The sequence below is a fragment of the Empidonax traillii genome, unplaced genomic scaffold (genome assembly GCF_003031625.1).
Source record: "Empidonax traillii isolate 1590-97213 ecotype Southwest subspecies unplaced genomic scaffold, ASM303162v1 scaffold520:size1094406, whole genome shotgun sequence".
Classification (NCBI taxonomy): domain Eukaryota; kingdom Metazoa; phylum Chordata; class Aves; order Passeriformes; family Tyrannidae; genus Empidonax; species Empidonax traillii.
The window spans coordinates 351,834-370,051 of NW_020955713.1; the positions used below are offsets into that span (position 1 = coordinate 351,834).

General features: G+C 49.3%; 1 protein-coding gene across 4 annotated transcripts in view; it reads right to left on the minus strand.

Moving 5' to 3' along the window:
• Positions 1-1,280: 1,280 nt before the first annotated feature.
• RABL6 (RAB, member RAS oncogene family like 6) overlaps positions 1,281-18,218 on the minus strand; it is a 55,517-nt gene continuing 38,579 nt past the window's right edge. The window contains exons 10-15 of one of the 4 annotated variants that reach the window (XM_027896923.1): positions 17,341-17,506; positions 8,576-8,794; positions 7,614-7,962; positions 5,408-5,579; positions 3,718-3,767; positions 1,281-3,028 (exon numbers count right to left, since the gene is read on the minus strand). In XM_027896923.1, the coding sequence (XP_027752724.1) occupies positions 2,825-3,028; positions 3,718-3,767; positions 5,408-5,579; positions 7,614-7,962; positions 8,576-8,794; positions 17,341-17,506 (1,160 nt within the window). In that variant the 3' untranslated portion in view covers positions 1,281-2,824. Of the gene's footprint in view, positions 3,029-3,552; positions 3,768-4,537; positions 4,891-5,407; positions 5,580-7,613; positions 7,963-8,575; positions 8,795-17,340; positions 17,507-18,218 lie in introns of those variants that run through there. The other 3 variants (XM_027896919.1, XM_027896922.1, XM_027896921.1) reach the window with 3 other exon arrangements.

Consider the following 18,218-nt stretch of genomic DNA (forward strand, 5'->3'; position numbering starts at 1 on the left):
TTTTTGGATGACTGATAAAACCCAAAAGCAAATACCCTGGTACCTCTAGAGATGCTCACAGGAACTATTTATATCAATGTGATCCTGCAGAAGCTTTCCCATAACGACAGGCATGTACACATACTTTTTATATTTAGCTTCTTTAAAAGGCTGGGCATGGGAGAGTCTGGCTCAAACAAGGCTTGTTTCCTTCTCCCCTCCCTCACACTTGCTGGCTCTGGCTCACACCTCACGCTGTAGCCCGAACCAGTTCAGCATCCCCTGGAAAAGGGAGAAACCTTAGTCTAAAAAGGCCAGGTTGGACAGGGCCTGGAGCAACCTGGGCTAGTGGAAGGTGTCCCTGCCCATGGCAGGGGGTGGAACAAGATGAGCTTTCAAGGTATCGCCCAACACAAACCAGTCTGTGATTTTGTGTGTCTTTTAAAAAGTGCCTTTTTGCTGCTATTCCCTTCCACACTCCTGCTTCACCCACAGGGTAGGATTTCTCTGGCCTCGCTGCAAAAGTCAAACTATGCCACACACCCTCCTGGGGCTCCAGTGTAAGTAGAGCCAGCTCCCACATCTGCTTTTCCTCTTAACAGGAGTATTTTAGAACAAAATGACTAATCTTTGCTTGGTTTTGCCACAGTTCCTTGTGTTGACAAGCCACAGGGAGTGTGAAGGCTCCTACAGCGGCAAACCTGGCCCAGGTGCCAGACAAACAGAGGAGAGCACTGGTGTTAGGAGGGACGGGGCACCAGTACAGCCCCCTGCTAAACACACCTGACCAAAACCACCGACTCTTCCACACCGGGGAAAGCAGCACCTCCCTCAGGGCAGACTTCAGTTTTGGGGAAAGAGTTCATGGTTTTTACATTCAGATCCTTTTTTTGGACTGATTTTTAATTCCATGTCCCATCCTGTGAGGTTGGGAACACAGCAGGCTGAGGAGGGGCAGGGAGACACCCCTCTGTGACAGGGCATGGAGGGACACATGGCTCCTGAGCCCGGGCAGGAGCGCTCTGGAGGAGAAGAAGATGTGCAGAGGCAGGTGTACAACAGAGCTTTATAGTCAGAATGGACTGTACCAGGGTTTTTCGATGCAGAAATGGAATATGACCCAAAATCGCCCACCTGCCTTCACGCATGAGGGGTCGCAAACCGTTCCTGTTCCAATCTTCCTTTTCCTCCCCAGATGTGCAAAGCTTGAACAGTCCCATGCAATTTCCCTACAATGTCATCTGGAATGCTAAGAGGAGGCAAATGCTAACGGCAAACAGACCTGAACAATACACTGCTCATGCAGCAAAAAACCAGTTTGTTTTATAGGGAAATGGTTACAAGTGCATTTTGCGGGCAAGAAAAAGAAAAATGGAGCAGGAAAATGCCTGCTGGTCAAGACAGCTCTGGAGTGGATAATGGATCAAAAGAACACATTGCTTGATACAGGGACACAGAAGGAAACTCCAGTTTGGATTTCATGGTTGACATTTTACAACAAAAAGGGGAGAGGGAGAACAAAATCAAACCCCAAATCAACTTACAAGCAAGAGGGAAATGTAATGCACAGAACCTGAAGGGAGCTTCACCATCTGAGCTGACCAAGGGACCCCAGAACCAAACCAGGGGGAGCACAGAGAACTGACCAGCTCCATCAAACACAGGGGCTGCTCAGTGAGGCACAGGGTGGCCGCAGTGCCCATTCAATGGCTGCTGAGCAGGTACCAATCCACGGGCTTAAGTTCAAAGCAAAAACTAAAAGGCTTCCCAAACACGGGACAGAGGGGGCTCTGCTTGGGGCAGGAAAGGCAGCACGCTGGCTGGCTGCAGTGTGGACAGAAGCTGGAGCAGGACGGACGCTGCTGAGCTGCAGTGCTGGTCCCTCTCGGTGCAGAGCGGTAGCTGGGGCTTTACAGCCTGTCTGTAAAATGCCTGAGAAGCAAATGCCTTGCCATGCCAACACTGCCCTGTAGCCAATTCTGAAGCTCTGGATATCTTCATTTCCACATGGAGTCATGTCCCTGAGAGGTTCCAGCGGGAGGGGATTCTGGAATATGCAAATTTAAGAGTGGGAAGTGCAGAAAAGCATTGATTTTTCTCTCTCTTTCAGGTTAGCTTTCCACTTTGCATTGTTTTCCCAAACTGCATAGCAGCTTACATGTAGTGTCTGAGACACTGGGGCCACGGAAATCAATGGGCTTCATGAATTCCAACAGCAGCACCAGTGAGGGCTAATTAAGCTGCTGTGCAGAAAGGTCCCGTTCAAAGGGCTCCAAAAATCACACGCACTCTCTTCCATGCTGGCTCTGTGCCTACTACTTTAGAGAGCTGTACCACAGAGGATCTGCTTGACTTAAAGCTCATCAACTGCTGGGTGAAGCTTATGGCCAATATCACCTTTCTCCTTAAAAAAATAGGAAGGATAAGAAGTTAAAGACTTGAGACAGTCGAGCACGATGCGTTCATGCGGCATGTTTTTGTACTCCTCTTAACAAGACAGGAATTTCAAGTGTGCAGGAGTGGAATGCAGCAGGGACAGAGCAGGAGGCAGGTCCCCTCACCCCCACACCCTGCCAGCGACCCCACAGGGCATCTCTCAAGGAGAAAAGCCGAACAGCCTGGAAGCTGCACCCTGAACCTTCCCCTGGCTCACCAACATCTCAGCTGCACTTGCTTTGTGTAACGATGCACCAGGCCAGCACACACAGATGTAAAGCTTTTGTTTTGCTCACTCTGGTTTGAGAGAATATACATCAAATGGCCAAAGCTTTACACATCTGTGCCTGTCCTGGGGTGACTCGTCAGAGAAGATGGAGACAGCCACGGTGCAGAGTTTACAGCCAGCCTACAGCTCCTCGTAGTCCCCCCCGCCCCGTGGCTTGCTCATGCTGGCTCCTCCTCCGCCAAGAAAAGCCTCAAGTTCATCTATCTCACTGCTTTTCTCCTTGCTCTTCTTTTTCTTTTTCTTTTTCTCTTTCTCCTCTTTGCTCTCCTCCTTCTCTTTGCTCTTCTTGTGTTTGCTCTTCTTTTTCACTGACTTATCCTCTTCCTGTAAAATGAGAATATTTTCATTAGTAAATCCTCTGAGTATTCCAGTGACCCAGGATATACTGCTCTGACACTTGGCTCTGATGGCAATCACAGAATGGTTTGGGTTGGAAAGGACCTTTTAAAGGTCACCTAGTCCAAACTCCCTACCATGGGAAGGGACATCTTCAACTGGATCAGGTTAGGGTGAAGCATTTACCACCAAGGCTGGCTTGGAGTTAATTCCAGAAGACCATTCTGCAAATTTGGACAGAGGATCGGACAGACCATCTGGCTTATATGTAGCAGTGGTCTGTCAGGCAGTTTATGCCCAACAATGCCATGCTATTGGACAGGCAGAAATGGCACAGAGAAAGCCTCCTGCAGACTTCCCTCACTGTCCCTGAGATTAGGTCTGTTGGGGACACCCCTCTGCTCGGGAAAAATCATGATGCTATGAACACCCTCAGTCCAGCAAGATCTGCCTCATCCTGTATTTTACAAGCTCTAACATTCCCTTTTCAAAATTCAACTACTCTAAAAGCTTGCTTTGAAGCTCAACGGTCTGCAGAGCCTGGGAGGCACACATCAGCTGCAGGATGTGAACATGGAAGAGAATCCACCAGGTCCCCAGAGGACACCATATAAGCCCACCCCTGTTCTTGGCTGGTAGGTAACATGGCAGATCAGCTCTGAGGAATTAAACAGTACCTCTTTGCTTTTCTTTTTCTTCTTCTTTTTCTCCTTAGAAGGTTGTTTATCTATTAAAACAGAAAAAAGTATTGTTTTTACTCAATTTAAATGGTAAGAGATGCAATTCTGCCCTGGACAGATCCAATTCTAAGAATAAAATACTCCATCCTGGAGCCATGGTCAACAGCAATGCTGACACCTCAGGACAAACTGTGTCTCTTTAGAAACCAACACAGGCCCCAGCACTCACACCCTGACTCAACCTTGTTTAATTATGAGCATTAATTATGATCTGTGTTAGCAACACTGACCTGGCATTCACTGTGTCACAGCTACCAAGAAACAAATCTGGAGACCAGCTCTACAAAATGGTCCAAAGGCTAAATTTGGGACTGCATTATTATTTCCAGAACTGAAGAAGAGCTCCTGGGAAGAGTTTTCCTCTGATGGAAATCCTCCCAGGCATGGTTTGTGCTTCTCAGAGGACGACTGAGGACATGGTGCCAGCAGACAGCACACCCTGACAGGCCAACACTCATTGCTTCTCACACTGTGTATGGAAATTACATCCCCTAGCATCCCTGCTGCAGCCCTGCTCTACAGGGGTGAATACTTTCACACTATTAAATGAGTCCCAGAGTCCATCACTGTCACAATATTTGTCCCGCGTGACTGTGGCTGAGTGTCCACTGTCTCTGCACAAAACCTCCTTGAACAGCAGAGTATCTGCTTGGCTGTTTCACAGAAGGCTTCATGACTGCACCACATTTCACATGTGCTATTTGACTGTCACTCTTACCTACTCAGCCCTTTTTCCTCATCTCCTCTGTAAATGGAGAAGTTTAATTGCCAGTCAAGTTCCAAAGGCTGACGACTGAGAAAAGGTTTTATATTTATCACCAAAAGAGGAGATAGGAGGAACCCACTGTGAATTATTGAAGATGCTAAACTGAAGTTAAATTATTGACCTGGGCCTCTGCAGATGCACTTGTAGCTATTTCAAGCTCTGCTGTTCAGCAGCTCAGAGTGACAAGCCGATGAAGCCATGGCAGCCGGTGATACCTTGCTCACACTTTTGGAACAGCTCTCTCTGGTGCTGCTCACAGCTTTCTTCCTTCCTTAAGTCTTTAACTTCCCATCTCTCATGGTGACATCAAGGCAGGTCTATAGGAAGTTGCTTTGCAGTAATGCCTAGACAGCAGGAACTATTTGCAAAAGTGAGATTCGTTCCCTCAGGAAATGGGGGAAAAAATACAGCCCGAGGAATGCTTAGGTTGTGATCAAGATCCCACCCCATTTTTCCCAAAATTAGAAGAGGAAATTGGCAGGGTATGTCAGAGCACTGTGCTCGAGTTGATCCAAATTCTTGAGGAGGTGGACACTGCAGTGCTGAACACCACATGCCAGACAGGCAAGGCTAAGCAGGAAGCCTTACACAGCAGCAGCTTGTAAAGATGTGCCTCTGCTTTCAGCTGGGACTAAAATAATACATGGCTGGTGCCATGGACAAGCCAAGTTCCCCATCTCCTTATGGGGACAACTTTAAAGCTACTTATGCTGTGTTAAACCAGATTACAGACTCACATAGGAAGTTAGAGGGTGTTTTATTTAGTACAACTTGGTTTGTTGACACCCTGGAACCACTTTGGAAAAAAGAGATGCCTGACAAACAAAAGCAGCAAGAGTAGAAAAAAGGTGTGAACTTTACCTTCCTCGCTGCTCTCCTTGGGACCAGCTTCTTCCAAACCCAAACCAAAGAGATCTGAGTCATTTTTCAGTTTAAATGAGGGGACTGTTGATTTTACAGGTTGGGGTGGCTTTGCCAGCGAGGTATCATCATCAGATACTTCTGAGAGGTCTTCCCGCACTGGGAATTCATCCTAGAGACAAGCAAAGGCAGGCAACACTGACAAATGTGTCAACCAAAATCTCTAACCATTTTGTACACAAAAATGTCAGATGTCAGCAGGTGGGCAGAAGGGAAGGAAATGGCAGCTGAACTGAGCTGTTGCTGCCTGGAAATCAATGCCCTGGATCTTATGAGCTCTCTTTCTTGCCTTGGTAAAATGCCTCAGTCGCACTGGTACTGGCAAGGGTGTTTTGAGAACTTCACACTGGGGCTGCCAAAACCAAACTCCCAACGTAAAGGGATCAAATGAGACCTTCAGCTCTGTTATGCCACTAGCATCAGCTTTTTTCTGCCCTGGGGAGGCACCTCTGTTTTGGGAAAATCAAACTTAAAAGGCTGAAAACTCATCTCCAGCCCTGAGAGACAAAAGCTGTGCAGCTCTAGGGGTCTCAGGTACCAGAGGCAGCAGGGCCAAGGAAGCAGAGTATGTCTGCAGAATAACTCCCTTCATCGAGCTAAAAGGGAATGTGCTCCCAGGGCAAATCTGCCCCTTCACCGCGGGATAAAATCCAGGATGCTGCAGAGCCTGGAGACCACCCAAAAATCCTGTGTCTGTATGATGGGAATAGAAATTCAGTTTAATGATCTTCTGATATCATCAACTGATCCTCTTCAGAATTTGTTATCCAACCTTTCCATATATCTTATATCCTTGTATACTGACTGAACACAACCTTGCTGTGCTGCTGGCCACCTTGCTAATGGTGATGGCTTTACTGGTTTGCCTGACCAGTACACCTTGCAGTGGAAAGCATTCACCTGTTATGGGGCATTCCCTGACACTGCTGCACTGACACCCTCACCAATCCTTTCTCATCAGCACATGCAAGAGACGTAAACTTGCTCCAAATACTTTGCTTTCATATTAAACTGCCAAGAAAAGCAGGAAGTGAAGATGTAAAATGAATGGAAAATTACTTAATAAACAGCATGACACATAGGCAAGGTCAAAGAAACTGGGACAACCACCCTTTCCACAGGATTCTGAAATGATGCAGACACAGGGAACCTCCTTGAACACCAGCTATCACAGACATCAGAGCACCCCTGGACAGCCACTGCCCATCGCAAATCACTGTCAGCAGTTTCCAGGGATTGCTCTGCAGGCTGTGAGTTCAGGTCACTGCAATCAGGGATACCTCGAGCCACACAGCAAGTTCAGACCAGCTCAGAGAAGATGGGTGGGAGAAGTGTTTTCTCCATCTGTGATGTGGGGGGCTGTGGGGAGATCCCTGGTGTACCCTGTGTTTGAGCAGACACCCGCAAGCATGTGCTGAATGTTGCAGACATTACAGCTACCTCAGCTATCCTGGAAAGTCCTTCCCAGGCAGACCCTCCTTCTTCCCTTTAAGCTTTGCCAAGTAAATTCTGTGATGGCCTTTTGATTGCTGGATTGACTGCAAGCAGTTCGCTTTCTCTGGCAGAGACACACTTCTACATGTTAGACTTTGGATGAAAACCCAGTAGCTTTGTATTTGGTACCTTCCACACTGCTGCACTGGCTGCGCTTTGGACTGGCTGAGAATAAGCAGCACAGTAAAACACATAAACACAAATCTTGTTTGTGTTTGTAAATACAAACCTTGTGTCGGGGGAGGTTTAGGTTGGATACTGGGAGAAGGTTCATCCCCCAGAGGATGGTCGGGCACTGAACAGGCTCCCCAGAGCTCGAGGAGGGTTTGGACAATGCTCTCAGGGATGGAGTGGGATTGCTGGGGTGTCCTGTGCAGGGCTAAGGGTTGGACTGGATGGTCCTTGTGGGTCCCTTCCAATTCAGGGTATTCTATGGATCTGTGATTCTGTGATTCTTGTTGCCGTGTGGCTTTCACATTCAGAGCATTGGTGGGTTTGTGCTTACATCAATCTCTGCAGGTTGCTTAGCACCTGCCTTGCTGTGACTGCTCCTGAGGGAGGGGAGAGCAGATGAAGACTCTGCTCAGGGAGATGCCTCAACCCTTCCAGCTCAGCTCAGCACAGCTCACAGCAACACAGGCATGTTATTTACCATTTTCTTCTTCTGGCTGTCAGAATCCTCACTTTCAAAGTCTGGGTCATCCATAACAAATGAGAGCATCTGAGTAGCTATTGGTCCCTCTTGATCACTGTCAGACTCCTCAGGCTTCTCCTCTTTGACCACTTTCTGCTTGGAAGCAAGTCCTTTGCTTTGGGAAGTGGCCTTTGAGGCCTGGGCTGCTGCTGCAGGGGCAGCAGCAGTGGCTGCCAGGCCGGTGTTGACCTTGCTGCTGCTGTTTCGTTCAGACCCGGGTCGGGGAGGTAAACTGTCAGGAGGCTTTGGGTCAGTTGCTTTGGTCAAAATTGCTTCACTCTGTGGTTTCAGAGAATTTCTGGAAGACCTGAGAAGAAACAAGTTGTCAGAGCCTGTCCACTCCCATTCTGTGGAACAAAGCACAATTACAGCTCAAGCTGAGCCCCCCTTAAGGGCTGCATTGTGCATCCCACTGGGAGAGGCAGTTCATCCCACGGTGGGTCTGGTCAAACACACCACTCAGGCTGAGGATAACACTCGAGTCTCTGTGGATGCTGAGGCATGGGTGTCCATGCCAGCACATCATGCCTGATGTTGCCCACAGGATGTGGTTTGTGGAGAACATGACCCAGCTCATTGCTCCCCAGCACAGGGTGTGATGAGTGACTCCTCTCTCCTCCTCACACCACTACGAACAGCTGTTCTGGTGCCCAGTTATGGGCTCTTGTTCAAATTTGAGGAAAAGGCTGGGCCACTCCCAAGCAGAACTGTCCCAGTGGCCACAGGAGCTCAGCGCTCTAAGGCAGGAAACACTGCACGAAGCAATTACACCTGCAATAACTACAGCCCCAGCTCATAGCTGAAGGAACAGGCTCACAGAGACACCAGAGGCTCCCAGAGGCTGCACACAGTCAGTGGCAGGACTGAGAAGAGGCTCAGGTTTGCCAGCACAATCCCACACTTCTGCCTGTGCTTTGTACCTTTTTTTTTCCTGCTCTGTGTTTTTGTCTTCATCTGGTATGAGGATGACCTTAGAGTCCTTCACCTCTTCCTCTTCTTCCTCCTCACTGGAGAGGGTGATGTTCTTGCTGGGCACCCGTTCTCCTGCCAGGATTGGTCTGCTGGGGATTTTGTCATCCAGATCCAGGTCATCTTGGAAACCTGCCACCATGGGGTTCCCCCCAGGTGCCTCTCCATCGCTGCAAAACAGACAGGGATCAGACACCCACCCCAAGATGGGCTGGACAGACCTGTCTCCCCTTGGACAGAGACTGACGCTGGCCTGGCTTTTCCAGCCAACTTCAGGAGCAATGTTCTCAGCCTGGGGCAGCTGATGATTAAAGGGCTGGAGCTTCTCTGCTCTGGAGCCAGGCTGGGGGAGCTGGGGGTGTTCATCTGGAGAAGAGAAGGCTCCAGGGAGACCTGAGAGCCCCTTCCAGGGCCTAAAGGGGCTCCAAGAGAGCTGGAGAGGAACTCTGGACAAGGGATGAAGGGACAGGACAAGGGGGAATGGCCTTAAGCTGAAGGAGGGCAGGGTAGGCTGGAAATTAAGAAGAAATTCTTCCCTGTGAGGGTGGGCAGGCCCTGGCACAGGTTGCCCAGAGAAGCTGTGGCTGCCCCATCCCTGAATGTGTCCAAGGCCAGGTTGGATGGGGCTTGGAGCAACCTGGGCTAGTGGAAGGTGTCCCTGCCCACGGCAGGAGGTGGAATAAGATGAGCTTTCAGGTCCCTTCCAACACAAACCAGTTGGTGACTCTGCGATTCTGTGCAGCGCCAGCCTTCCCTTGCCCACTGCCCAGCTCAGGTTGGACCTGCTCCCCACAGGCAGCAGCACTGGCATGAGCCCTGCACCAAACAGGCCACAAACAGTAGATGTGTCACACAGCAGATGCTACCTCTCAAGCTGGAAATAAATGGCTGGAAAAGGTGAGCCTCACTGGTAAAAAGCCGCCTGTGGCCTCAGCTCCATCAGAACATGGAGCTCCATCCAACACGCAAGCATCAGTCAGGCAAACCATGGGAACTGCCTGCCCGCATCTCCACATCCTGTAATTAAACCTGATCATACACTGTCATTGCTATGGGAATTCACTCTCAGCTATCAGCTTCCTGGAATGGTTTCTATTTCTGTGGTGTTCCCTGAAGCAGACAGATACCCAGACCACGCTTTAACATTCCCGAAATTGAATTAACCTAAGGACACGCATTCAGAGCTGGGAGTCTGTCAGCCTCCCTGGATGTAGCACAGTTGTGTGTTCAGAGGCAGCTTGATTGAGAGCTTTGCAGCAAGTTGAGGATTCTTGTCTGAATGTCCCCAGGACTCAATTTTAATACTTTGTGAAGGATTTGCTCATGTCAGAAATATAGATTTTCCCCAGGCTCAACTGATGAGCCTTTGCATCACTTTTCCTCATTCTACTTGCATTATCCACAGAGATACCTAGCTCCTCCCCAATAACCCACCACACACAAGTCTCTGTCCTTTTAATGACACCACATGGATTATACAAGCATAGCCTTCAATTTTACACAGAGACAAAAAATTGTTATAGCTTGGAACAGATTAGATTTTAGAGACATAAACAAAAACCTTTAAACTGGAAGAAGGTGGTGTTCCCAGTCAGTAGCACAAGGCAAGCACTGGAAGACAGTGGAGGATGGTGTGCTGGTGAGAAGAGGAATGCCCTAAACACTGTCAGGATGATGGTAACTGCTCACTCTGACTCTTCTTATACGGTTGGATATCAGCTTACAAGTCAGTTTTAAAGAGTTAATACATCCACCAACAGACAATGGAGTTGTTTGTGACAATGGGACACCATGCTGATGACACCTGGCGCATCCGGAGTGATCACAACCAGTGCTTGTCTGGGTTGGAGTGCCAAGATCTGGGCCAGCATCAGCCCTCCCTCTGTTTCTGGTGTGGGTCCCTCTGCTCTCAGGACTCAGCGCAGTGCCCGGCTGAGCAGGGACAGGCTGCTGAAGAGCCCCTTCATCACTAACACTGCCGCTCTCATGCTGAGCCAGGAAGCAGGCACACAGCCTGGCCACACAAAGGAGAGGAAAACTGGTGCCCAAACCAGCCCCCAAGGCTGGAGGAGTGACAAGTGAGTGATTCCTGAGGTTTGCAAAGCACTGGCAGGGTTCCCTCTTGAAATGCACTGAAAAGAAAACGGAGTGGCATCCTAAAAATGGCAGCATATTTTTCTGAACTAAAGACACTGCATTTCTTTAGCACATCACTACTCTATTAGGCACAGGGGCTCATCAGAGATTGCTGCCACTGTCCTACCACACACCATCCAGACTTGCAGCCTTTCAAGCATTCCCAGTACGAATGGAACATCCATGTGCCTACACTCCCTCGCCAAAGTGGGTCACCTCCCTTTGCAGTGAGTGCACTGCCTCCATCTCTAACCAGCACACATCGCTGAGCGACAGCTTAAGAGCAGAGCAATGGAGTGAATATACATCAGGAAAATCACTGCTGCAGTATAAACAGGGTCTGACAAGGCAAAATTAGGATCAGCTGGTGGTCCTGAGGTTCCAGCTGGAAGGAAGGCAGAGCATGCAAACCCAACCACATTGCATAGCTCTCTCCAACCCTTGAGGCACTGCCAACTGGCATGAATATTGAGCCAGTGTGTTTGCAGGCACAGGTACCCCCCAAAAAAATGACTACACTGGCCGAGGTCTGCTCTGATCACAGAGCCTGCTGGGGTGTCCTCAGTGAGCCTCCAGCGTGTCACAGATTGGCTGCTGGGGAGGAAACAAACCCTGCTGCAACCTGAGCTCGGGGCCTCACACCTGGATGGGCCATGTTCCCATAGCCCCAGGGCAGCCACCAGAATCCTCCCACCATGTCTTTTTTGAAGGCTAAAGAAAGAGGAAAAAAGCTCTAATGAAGCAGGTAAGCTGAGGGAATGCCACATCACAGGATGAGCCTGCATGGCTGTGTTCCAGAGATGGAGGCCTTCTACAGTGAACCACAGTCCTTGGCTTCCCTCCCTTGGGCTGCTGCAGATGGGCAGCACTACATCCACAACAGAGTCATAAAAGCAAAGAATCAGTTCAAAGCCCTTCAGAGGTGAGGGCATGGCAGTCTAATCAATGTTTAAGATAAATGTCTAGGGATGCTGAGAAGACAGATCAGGAACACTGCCAGGTACAACATAAACTGGCTTTCGGACACCTCCAGACTACCCAGGTCAGCCTGACCCAGCAGGAGCCAAGGCAGGAGCTGCCTTGGAGCAAATGAGCTCCTTTGGTGCAGTCACTTACACACTGGCTCAGGGCATCAGGTTAAAGAGAAGCAAATTAAGTTCTGAAACAGCAAACTAGGAGACTGAAATGCCTTCCTAATTAACTGGTAAAGAAACTGATTCTGGGAGTTCTCTATTGCAAGTCAAAGAACCATAACATACCATTAAACAAAGCCCAGGACTCCATTCATCACCATAGGCCTGTGCTGGGGTTTAGCTACAGCAACCCCACGAGCTGTCACTAAATGCTGGAAGGTTCCACAGCTGCCTGATCCTTGAGGAGAGCAACCCTATTCCACAGGCAGGAGCACACTCCTCACTGAGAGCACATTTCAGGAAAAAGAGATGTTTTTTTCTAACATTGCTGCTCCATGCCAATTCTTGCTCCATTATTTTAGAGATGTTATGGTGCAGGGAATGGCGGAAGTTGACAAAACATCATTACAAAAGAATCAAGAATTCCCTACTTCAACAAATGCCAGAATTTACAGCCTTTCTAAAGCTCAACAAGAGCAAACAAATTCTTACAACTGGCAGCAAACACACCCTGGAGCTCAGGAAGCAGTTCAGTGACACAGCACAACATCCTGCTCGCAGCTGGACCAGACCTTGCCCTCCTGCATGGGAAGGAGCAGCCTGAGCACACAAAGCTCTGCCTGGGGAAGGATGAGGAGCCAGCTGGGAACTTAGGGGTCAGGGTTCAAGAGAGAACAGGTAAAGGTCACACCATAGTGGGTGCCTGCAACAGGTTGCCCAGCTGGGAAGAACAAGTGCATCAGGCCCTGTACAGAAAAGACAGGAGCAGCCTCATGTTCACAGGCCCTGGGCCCCATGGACAACTGAGTACCTGCTGGAAGGACAGGACAGCCAGATGTAGGCAACCTGGGAGGTTTCCAGAGTGCACTAAAGGTAACCTCCTCCTCCAAGGGATAAGAGGAGCCAGTGAAAGGTGCTCTGCTGGACCTCATAACCGCAAAACATGAGGCACATGTTGGGAGAGTGAAGGTCAAAGGTAGCCGTGGTGAAATTCAGGATCCTAAGGGCAGGGAGGAAAGTAAAAAGCAAGCTGGAGCTCAGGAGAGCAGACTTGGGTATGAAGTCTGCTTGTAGGCCAGAAACTAGAGGTGTACCCAGGGATTTATACGGGGCCCAGTCCTGTTTATCACCTTCATTAATCACCTGGATGACAAGGTAGGGTGTACCCTCAGCAAATCTGCACGTGACCCCAACTGGGAAGTGACTGATGCACCAGAGGGTCATGCTGACACTCAGAGGGACGTGGACAGGCTGGGAATGGGCTGAGAGGAACCTCAAGAAGTTCAGCAAGGGGAAGTGTGAAGTCCTGCACCTGGGGACGAACAACCCCACACACCAATACATGCTGGGGGTCACCAGCTCGACAGAAGAGGGCCTGGGGGTTCCTGGAGGTGCCAAGCTGAACAAGGTGCCTCTGCTGCCAAGAAGGCCAGTGGTATCCTGGGCTTCCTGAGGCAAAGCAGCACCAGCAGGTCAGGGGGGTCAAGCTGCCCCTCTGCTCAGCACTGGTGAGGCCACAGCTGGAGTCCTGTCTCCAGCTCCACACTGGAGAGTGAGTCCAATGAAGGGTCATGAGGATGATTAACTGATTAACTTACTGGAGCATCACTCACATGAGGAAAGGCTCTCCCGTGTGAGAGTCAGGACTGCTTAGTCTGGAGAAGGTTTGGGGGGGACCTTGAAAGGCTATTTAAACAGCTGAAGGAGGTATAAAGACAGTGGAGCCAGGCTCTTTTGAGTGCTGCTTGACGCCAGGACAAGAGGCAAGGGGCACAAACCGAAATACGGGAGGTTCCTCACAAACATCAGGAAACACTTTTTCCACTGAGAGCATGCCTGGGCACTGGAGAGGCTGTGGATTCTCCATCCCTGGAGATATTCAGAAGCCATCTGGAAATGGTTCTGCACAACAGCTCTGAGCAGCTCTGGATGAGGAGCGAGGTTAGACCAGATGATCCCCAAGGTGTCTTCAAAGCCTGTGAGTGTATCTCTGCCGCACACATGAAACCACAGCGCGCTGAGGTATTCTCAGAGCTCACTGCAGGGCTCTTGCTTACAGTCACCGAGGCAATTCCTCTGACTTGGGTAAGAGGAGGAACTTCACAAAGTCTCAAACCATGGCCCATTCTTCTGCCACATCTTCAATGGCTCTTCACTTTCAGAGCTCACCTTGGCTCCAGTGCCCCAGAAGGAGTGCTGGCAAGCTGTGTAAGCTCAGCACTCAGGCATCTGCTTCAAAATGACCAGGAGACCTGAAAGCATCTTGCTGGTATATTCTCAGGTCTCGTTCCTCACTCAGATACAGGGGGAAAGCAGCTTCTAGGATTTCATTTTTTAAAACCAATAAAATCGCCCTGAGGTTTGAGTGGTTTCACAGGACTGTGTTCTTTAGATCTGAGATAGATTTCTGCAGCAGTGGATTTGGTTGCAATTACAACCACCTCCTCACTGCAGCAGAAGCTGATTATTGACAGAAGTGCTTACAGAACCTGTATGTTGTTCCTGGGTACCATGGGGCTGTAACTGGCATCCTGAAGGAAAATGGTTATTGCAGGTGAAGGTCAGAGCCACATCTGAATCTCTGAATTTCAGCCCATCTGGCTTATTGTGGTAGGCCCTTTTTGGCAAGAAATAGAACAGTAAATTGCCAGACCACAGGGAAAAATATGTGATCTACAGAAGAAACCCAACCAAGCCATGGATGCCAGGCTGCAGAAGAATGTCAATTTGCAGGGATGTGCTGCAAGGTCTTCTCCCAGGGAAACAGAGCTGTTCTGACTGCACTGGGTACCAGTGTCAGCAAAGGATGAAGCTGTAAACAAGTGTGGGCTCTGTGAAAGCCCAAAGGGGTCTCTTTTTCTGCCCCCACCAGCTCACTGACACTGGAAGGCCACCAAGACTGGGGATGGAGTGCAAAAGGACATCAGAGCATCCAAAACCATGTCAACTCCAAACCAAGGAACAGGGTTCTTGCACCCCTGTTCAACACATTGGACTTTTTACACAGTTTTATACCTATTTGCCTCCACTGACCACTGCTCTGGAGCAGAGAAGCCCCTGTGAAAGATCCAGCCTCCTGCCCACAGCAGAACTGCAGCTCCAGAGCTCCAAGGGCACTTCAGGACCCAGGCCCTTGGCCAACCCCAGCAATGTCAGGCTTGGCTCTCATGACAATTTCTTGTTAAACACAGAAAAATATCCCAACTCAGCCACAGCCATGAGCAAGACACTTTGTAGGCCAGCACACTGCCAGCAACCATCATTTTTTTTCCTTGCTATTTTTTTTCTTTAATAAAACATCCACGTGTTCTGCCATCACAAGGGATGATGATTCAGGCTGACCTGCATTAGACAGAAATTGAGCCTCACACACAGCACTGATTTAAAGTTGCTGTGCTTGAACTAGAGAACACTGAATCATGACAATGATGTCAAAAGATGCAGAATCCACCACATTCACAGATGAGCAGTGTCAGCGATTAATTACTCTCTTGGTTAATCCAGTGTTGATGACAAGAGGTAGCAGGCAAGGAACATACTAAGCAAAGGGATGCAGAGCCTGTGAGTATGCTTAGGTCACCTCTTAAGAGACAGTCTGCTTTCAGACAGCTCACTACAAATCCTCTTGTCTGAGCAGCTCAGTATACACAAAGCCCTTTCCCTTATTTTTTGGTTAAAAAACATCAGAACCAGGAAAAGAAGAAAAGGGGGAAAAAGAAAAAAGAAAATCCACCTTACGGCATAAGCACAGCTCTGCCATTTGGAGGAGATGGACAGTTATAGAATCACAGACCAGTTTGGGTTGGAAGGTATCTTAAAGCAAAGGTCATTCCAACCCCCCTGCACTAAGGATCTTCAACTGGAGCAGGTTGCTCAGAGCCCCGTCCAGCCTGACTGGAAATGTTTCCAGGGATGAGGCATCCACCACTTCTCTAGGCAACCTGTGCCACTGCCTCACCACCCTCACAGTAAAAAACTTCTTCCTTATACCTACTCTGAATCTCCCCTCCTTTAGTTTAAAATGATCACCTCTTGTCCTATTGCAACAGGCCCTGATAAAAACTCTGTCCTCACCTTTTCTTGAATCCCGAGAGGCTGCAATAAGGTCTCCCCAAAGCCTTCTCTTCCGCAGGCTGAACACCCCCAGCTCTCCCAGCCTGGCTCCAGAGCAGAGGGCCTGCAGCTGTTGGAATACCTCCTTGGCCTCGTCTGGACTTGTTCCAACAGCTCCACGTCCCTCTGATGCTGGGGACCCTGGAGCTGGAGGCAGCTCTGCAGGGGGGGGTCTCACCTGAGGGTGCAGAGGGGCAGAATCCCCCCATCCCCACGCTGTGGGATCAGTCCAGGGCACAGGGGGTTTCTGGGCTGGGTCATGTCCAGCCTCTCCCCCACCAGCACCCCCAAGTCCTTCTCCCCAGGGCTGCTCCATCCATTCATCTCCAGCCTGGATGGATACCTGAGCAAGGTGCTGCACCTTTAGCTTGGCCTTGGTGAACCTCATGAGGTTCCTATGGCCCACCTCTCATGTTTGTCCAGGTCCCTCTGGATGACATCCTGTCCCTCAGGAGTGTCACCTGCATCCTCAGCTTGGTGCTGTGGTTTTGATTTGCCGAGGGTGCAGTCAATCCCACTGCCTGTGTCATGGATGAAGACATTAAGCAGCACTGGTCCCAGTACAAATCCTTGAGGGACACCACTCGTTCCTCATTGTCACCCAGGCTTTGAGACATGGATCACTCCTGGCTGGATGTGATCATTCAAACCATTCCTTATAGACCCATCAAATCTTTTGCCAGTTCAGAGAGAAAATGCTGGGGAGAAACATTAGACATAGACAAAGAAAAAAAAGGCACCCTTTAAGAGGTTTTTGGAATCTGCAGGCAACCGTGCAGTGACACTCCCAAAGGAGCATGACCTTTCTCCATCCTTCCTTCCAAAATTCCACAGAGCTATGGAGTGCCCCAGGTGCCCTTCAGCAAACCCCAGACCCCTTTATAGTGCCTCAGGAATAGCACTACCAGATCACAAAGGAGCTTGGCCATGCTTTGGGCCTCTGCAGAAGGGAAATATTCATAAAGGAAAACACAATATCCCAGCAAAGTGCACTGTGTTCCAGAAGGAAAATACTGCAAATAATTCAGTGTATTTGGCCAGAAGGAAAATGCCTTCCTGACCCAAAGGATCCAGTGGTTTAACCTGGGCACAAAGCAAGACAGTAGCACCAGGAAGCTGATAACCTGCTTTTCCTGCTGTTCCTCCTTTCCCAGGAGTGGTGTCTATCACTAAATGTGAGAGAGTGAATACTAGGACTGACCATAACATACCCAGAAAGGCTCTGGGACAGCTAACTGCTCTGAAATCACTCTCTGAATGGTTGCAGCAGGTTGGTCAGGCTGCATATCCAGGGGTGCCCCTGTCCCACCCTCCCTCCACCCTCCTTTCCTTACCTTTCACTCTCCACACGGTGTTTGGGCTGCGGTTTCCCTTTGTCCTTCTGTGGTGCCGAGTCTTCCAAAAAACTGTGGTCCAGGCTGTCCTCGGGAACAAAGTCCTCCACACTCTGTACCTTGGCAGGGGCTGCAGGGTCAGGGGGAGGAGTGGCAGCAGCAGGATCTGCATTAGTGACAGGAGTTGTAAAACACAGGGGTCACCACAAGCAAGACAGAAATAGGCTTTTTGCAGACTTGTGCTGCACAGGGTGGCAGCAACCACGAGGCAGAGGGAGATTATGAACAGGATATAAATCAGCGCAGAGTCTGGCATGAGGGCACTCACAGATCACACAAGGCTGCTGTGGTTTAGAACCGAAAACCCCTCTGGCATGGGCTGGCTCTGCTCTCCAGGGAGGGCTGCAACTGTACTGCAGGTTTTATACCTGTGCTATGAGCACTGGTCCTGTGGGGCATCCCCTCACTATTCTCTTACCTTTTCCAGACTCTTTGGTTCACTCTCTCCTATCCTCTTGCTTTCTTCAGCTGTAACTATCCAAGGCAGAATTGTTCACACTGTGCTTTTAGATGTCCTGTGTAAACAAATGCTCAAGAGCTACCTCAAGAAGAGACTTACTTTAATACAGTTTATTTGTAGAGACACCTTTACCCATCTTTAAGGTATGGGCATTTCATTAAACTCATTAAATTAGCATAACTGAGAAGCCTGAAGTGATAACCCTTTTTCAGCCTTTTTCCTATGCCCACACTGCAATTCACATCTAGGTTCTTTTCTTTTGAGTGAACAAGATTTGTGTCTTTTTTTTTTTTCCTGCATTTTGCTCTCCTAGCACAGCTCTCATATCACTTTTGCATACAAACTCTACCACTAATGC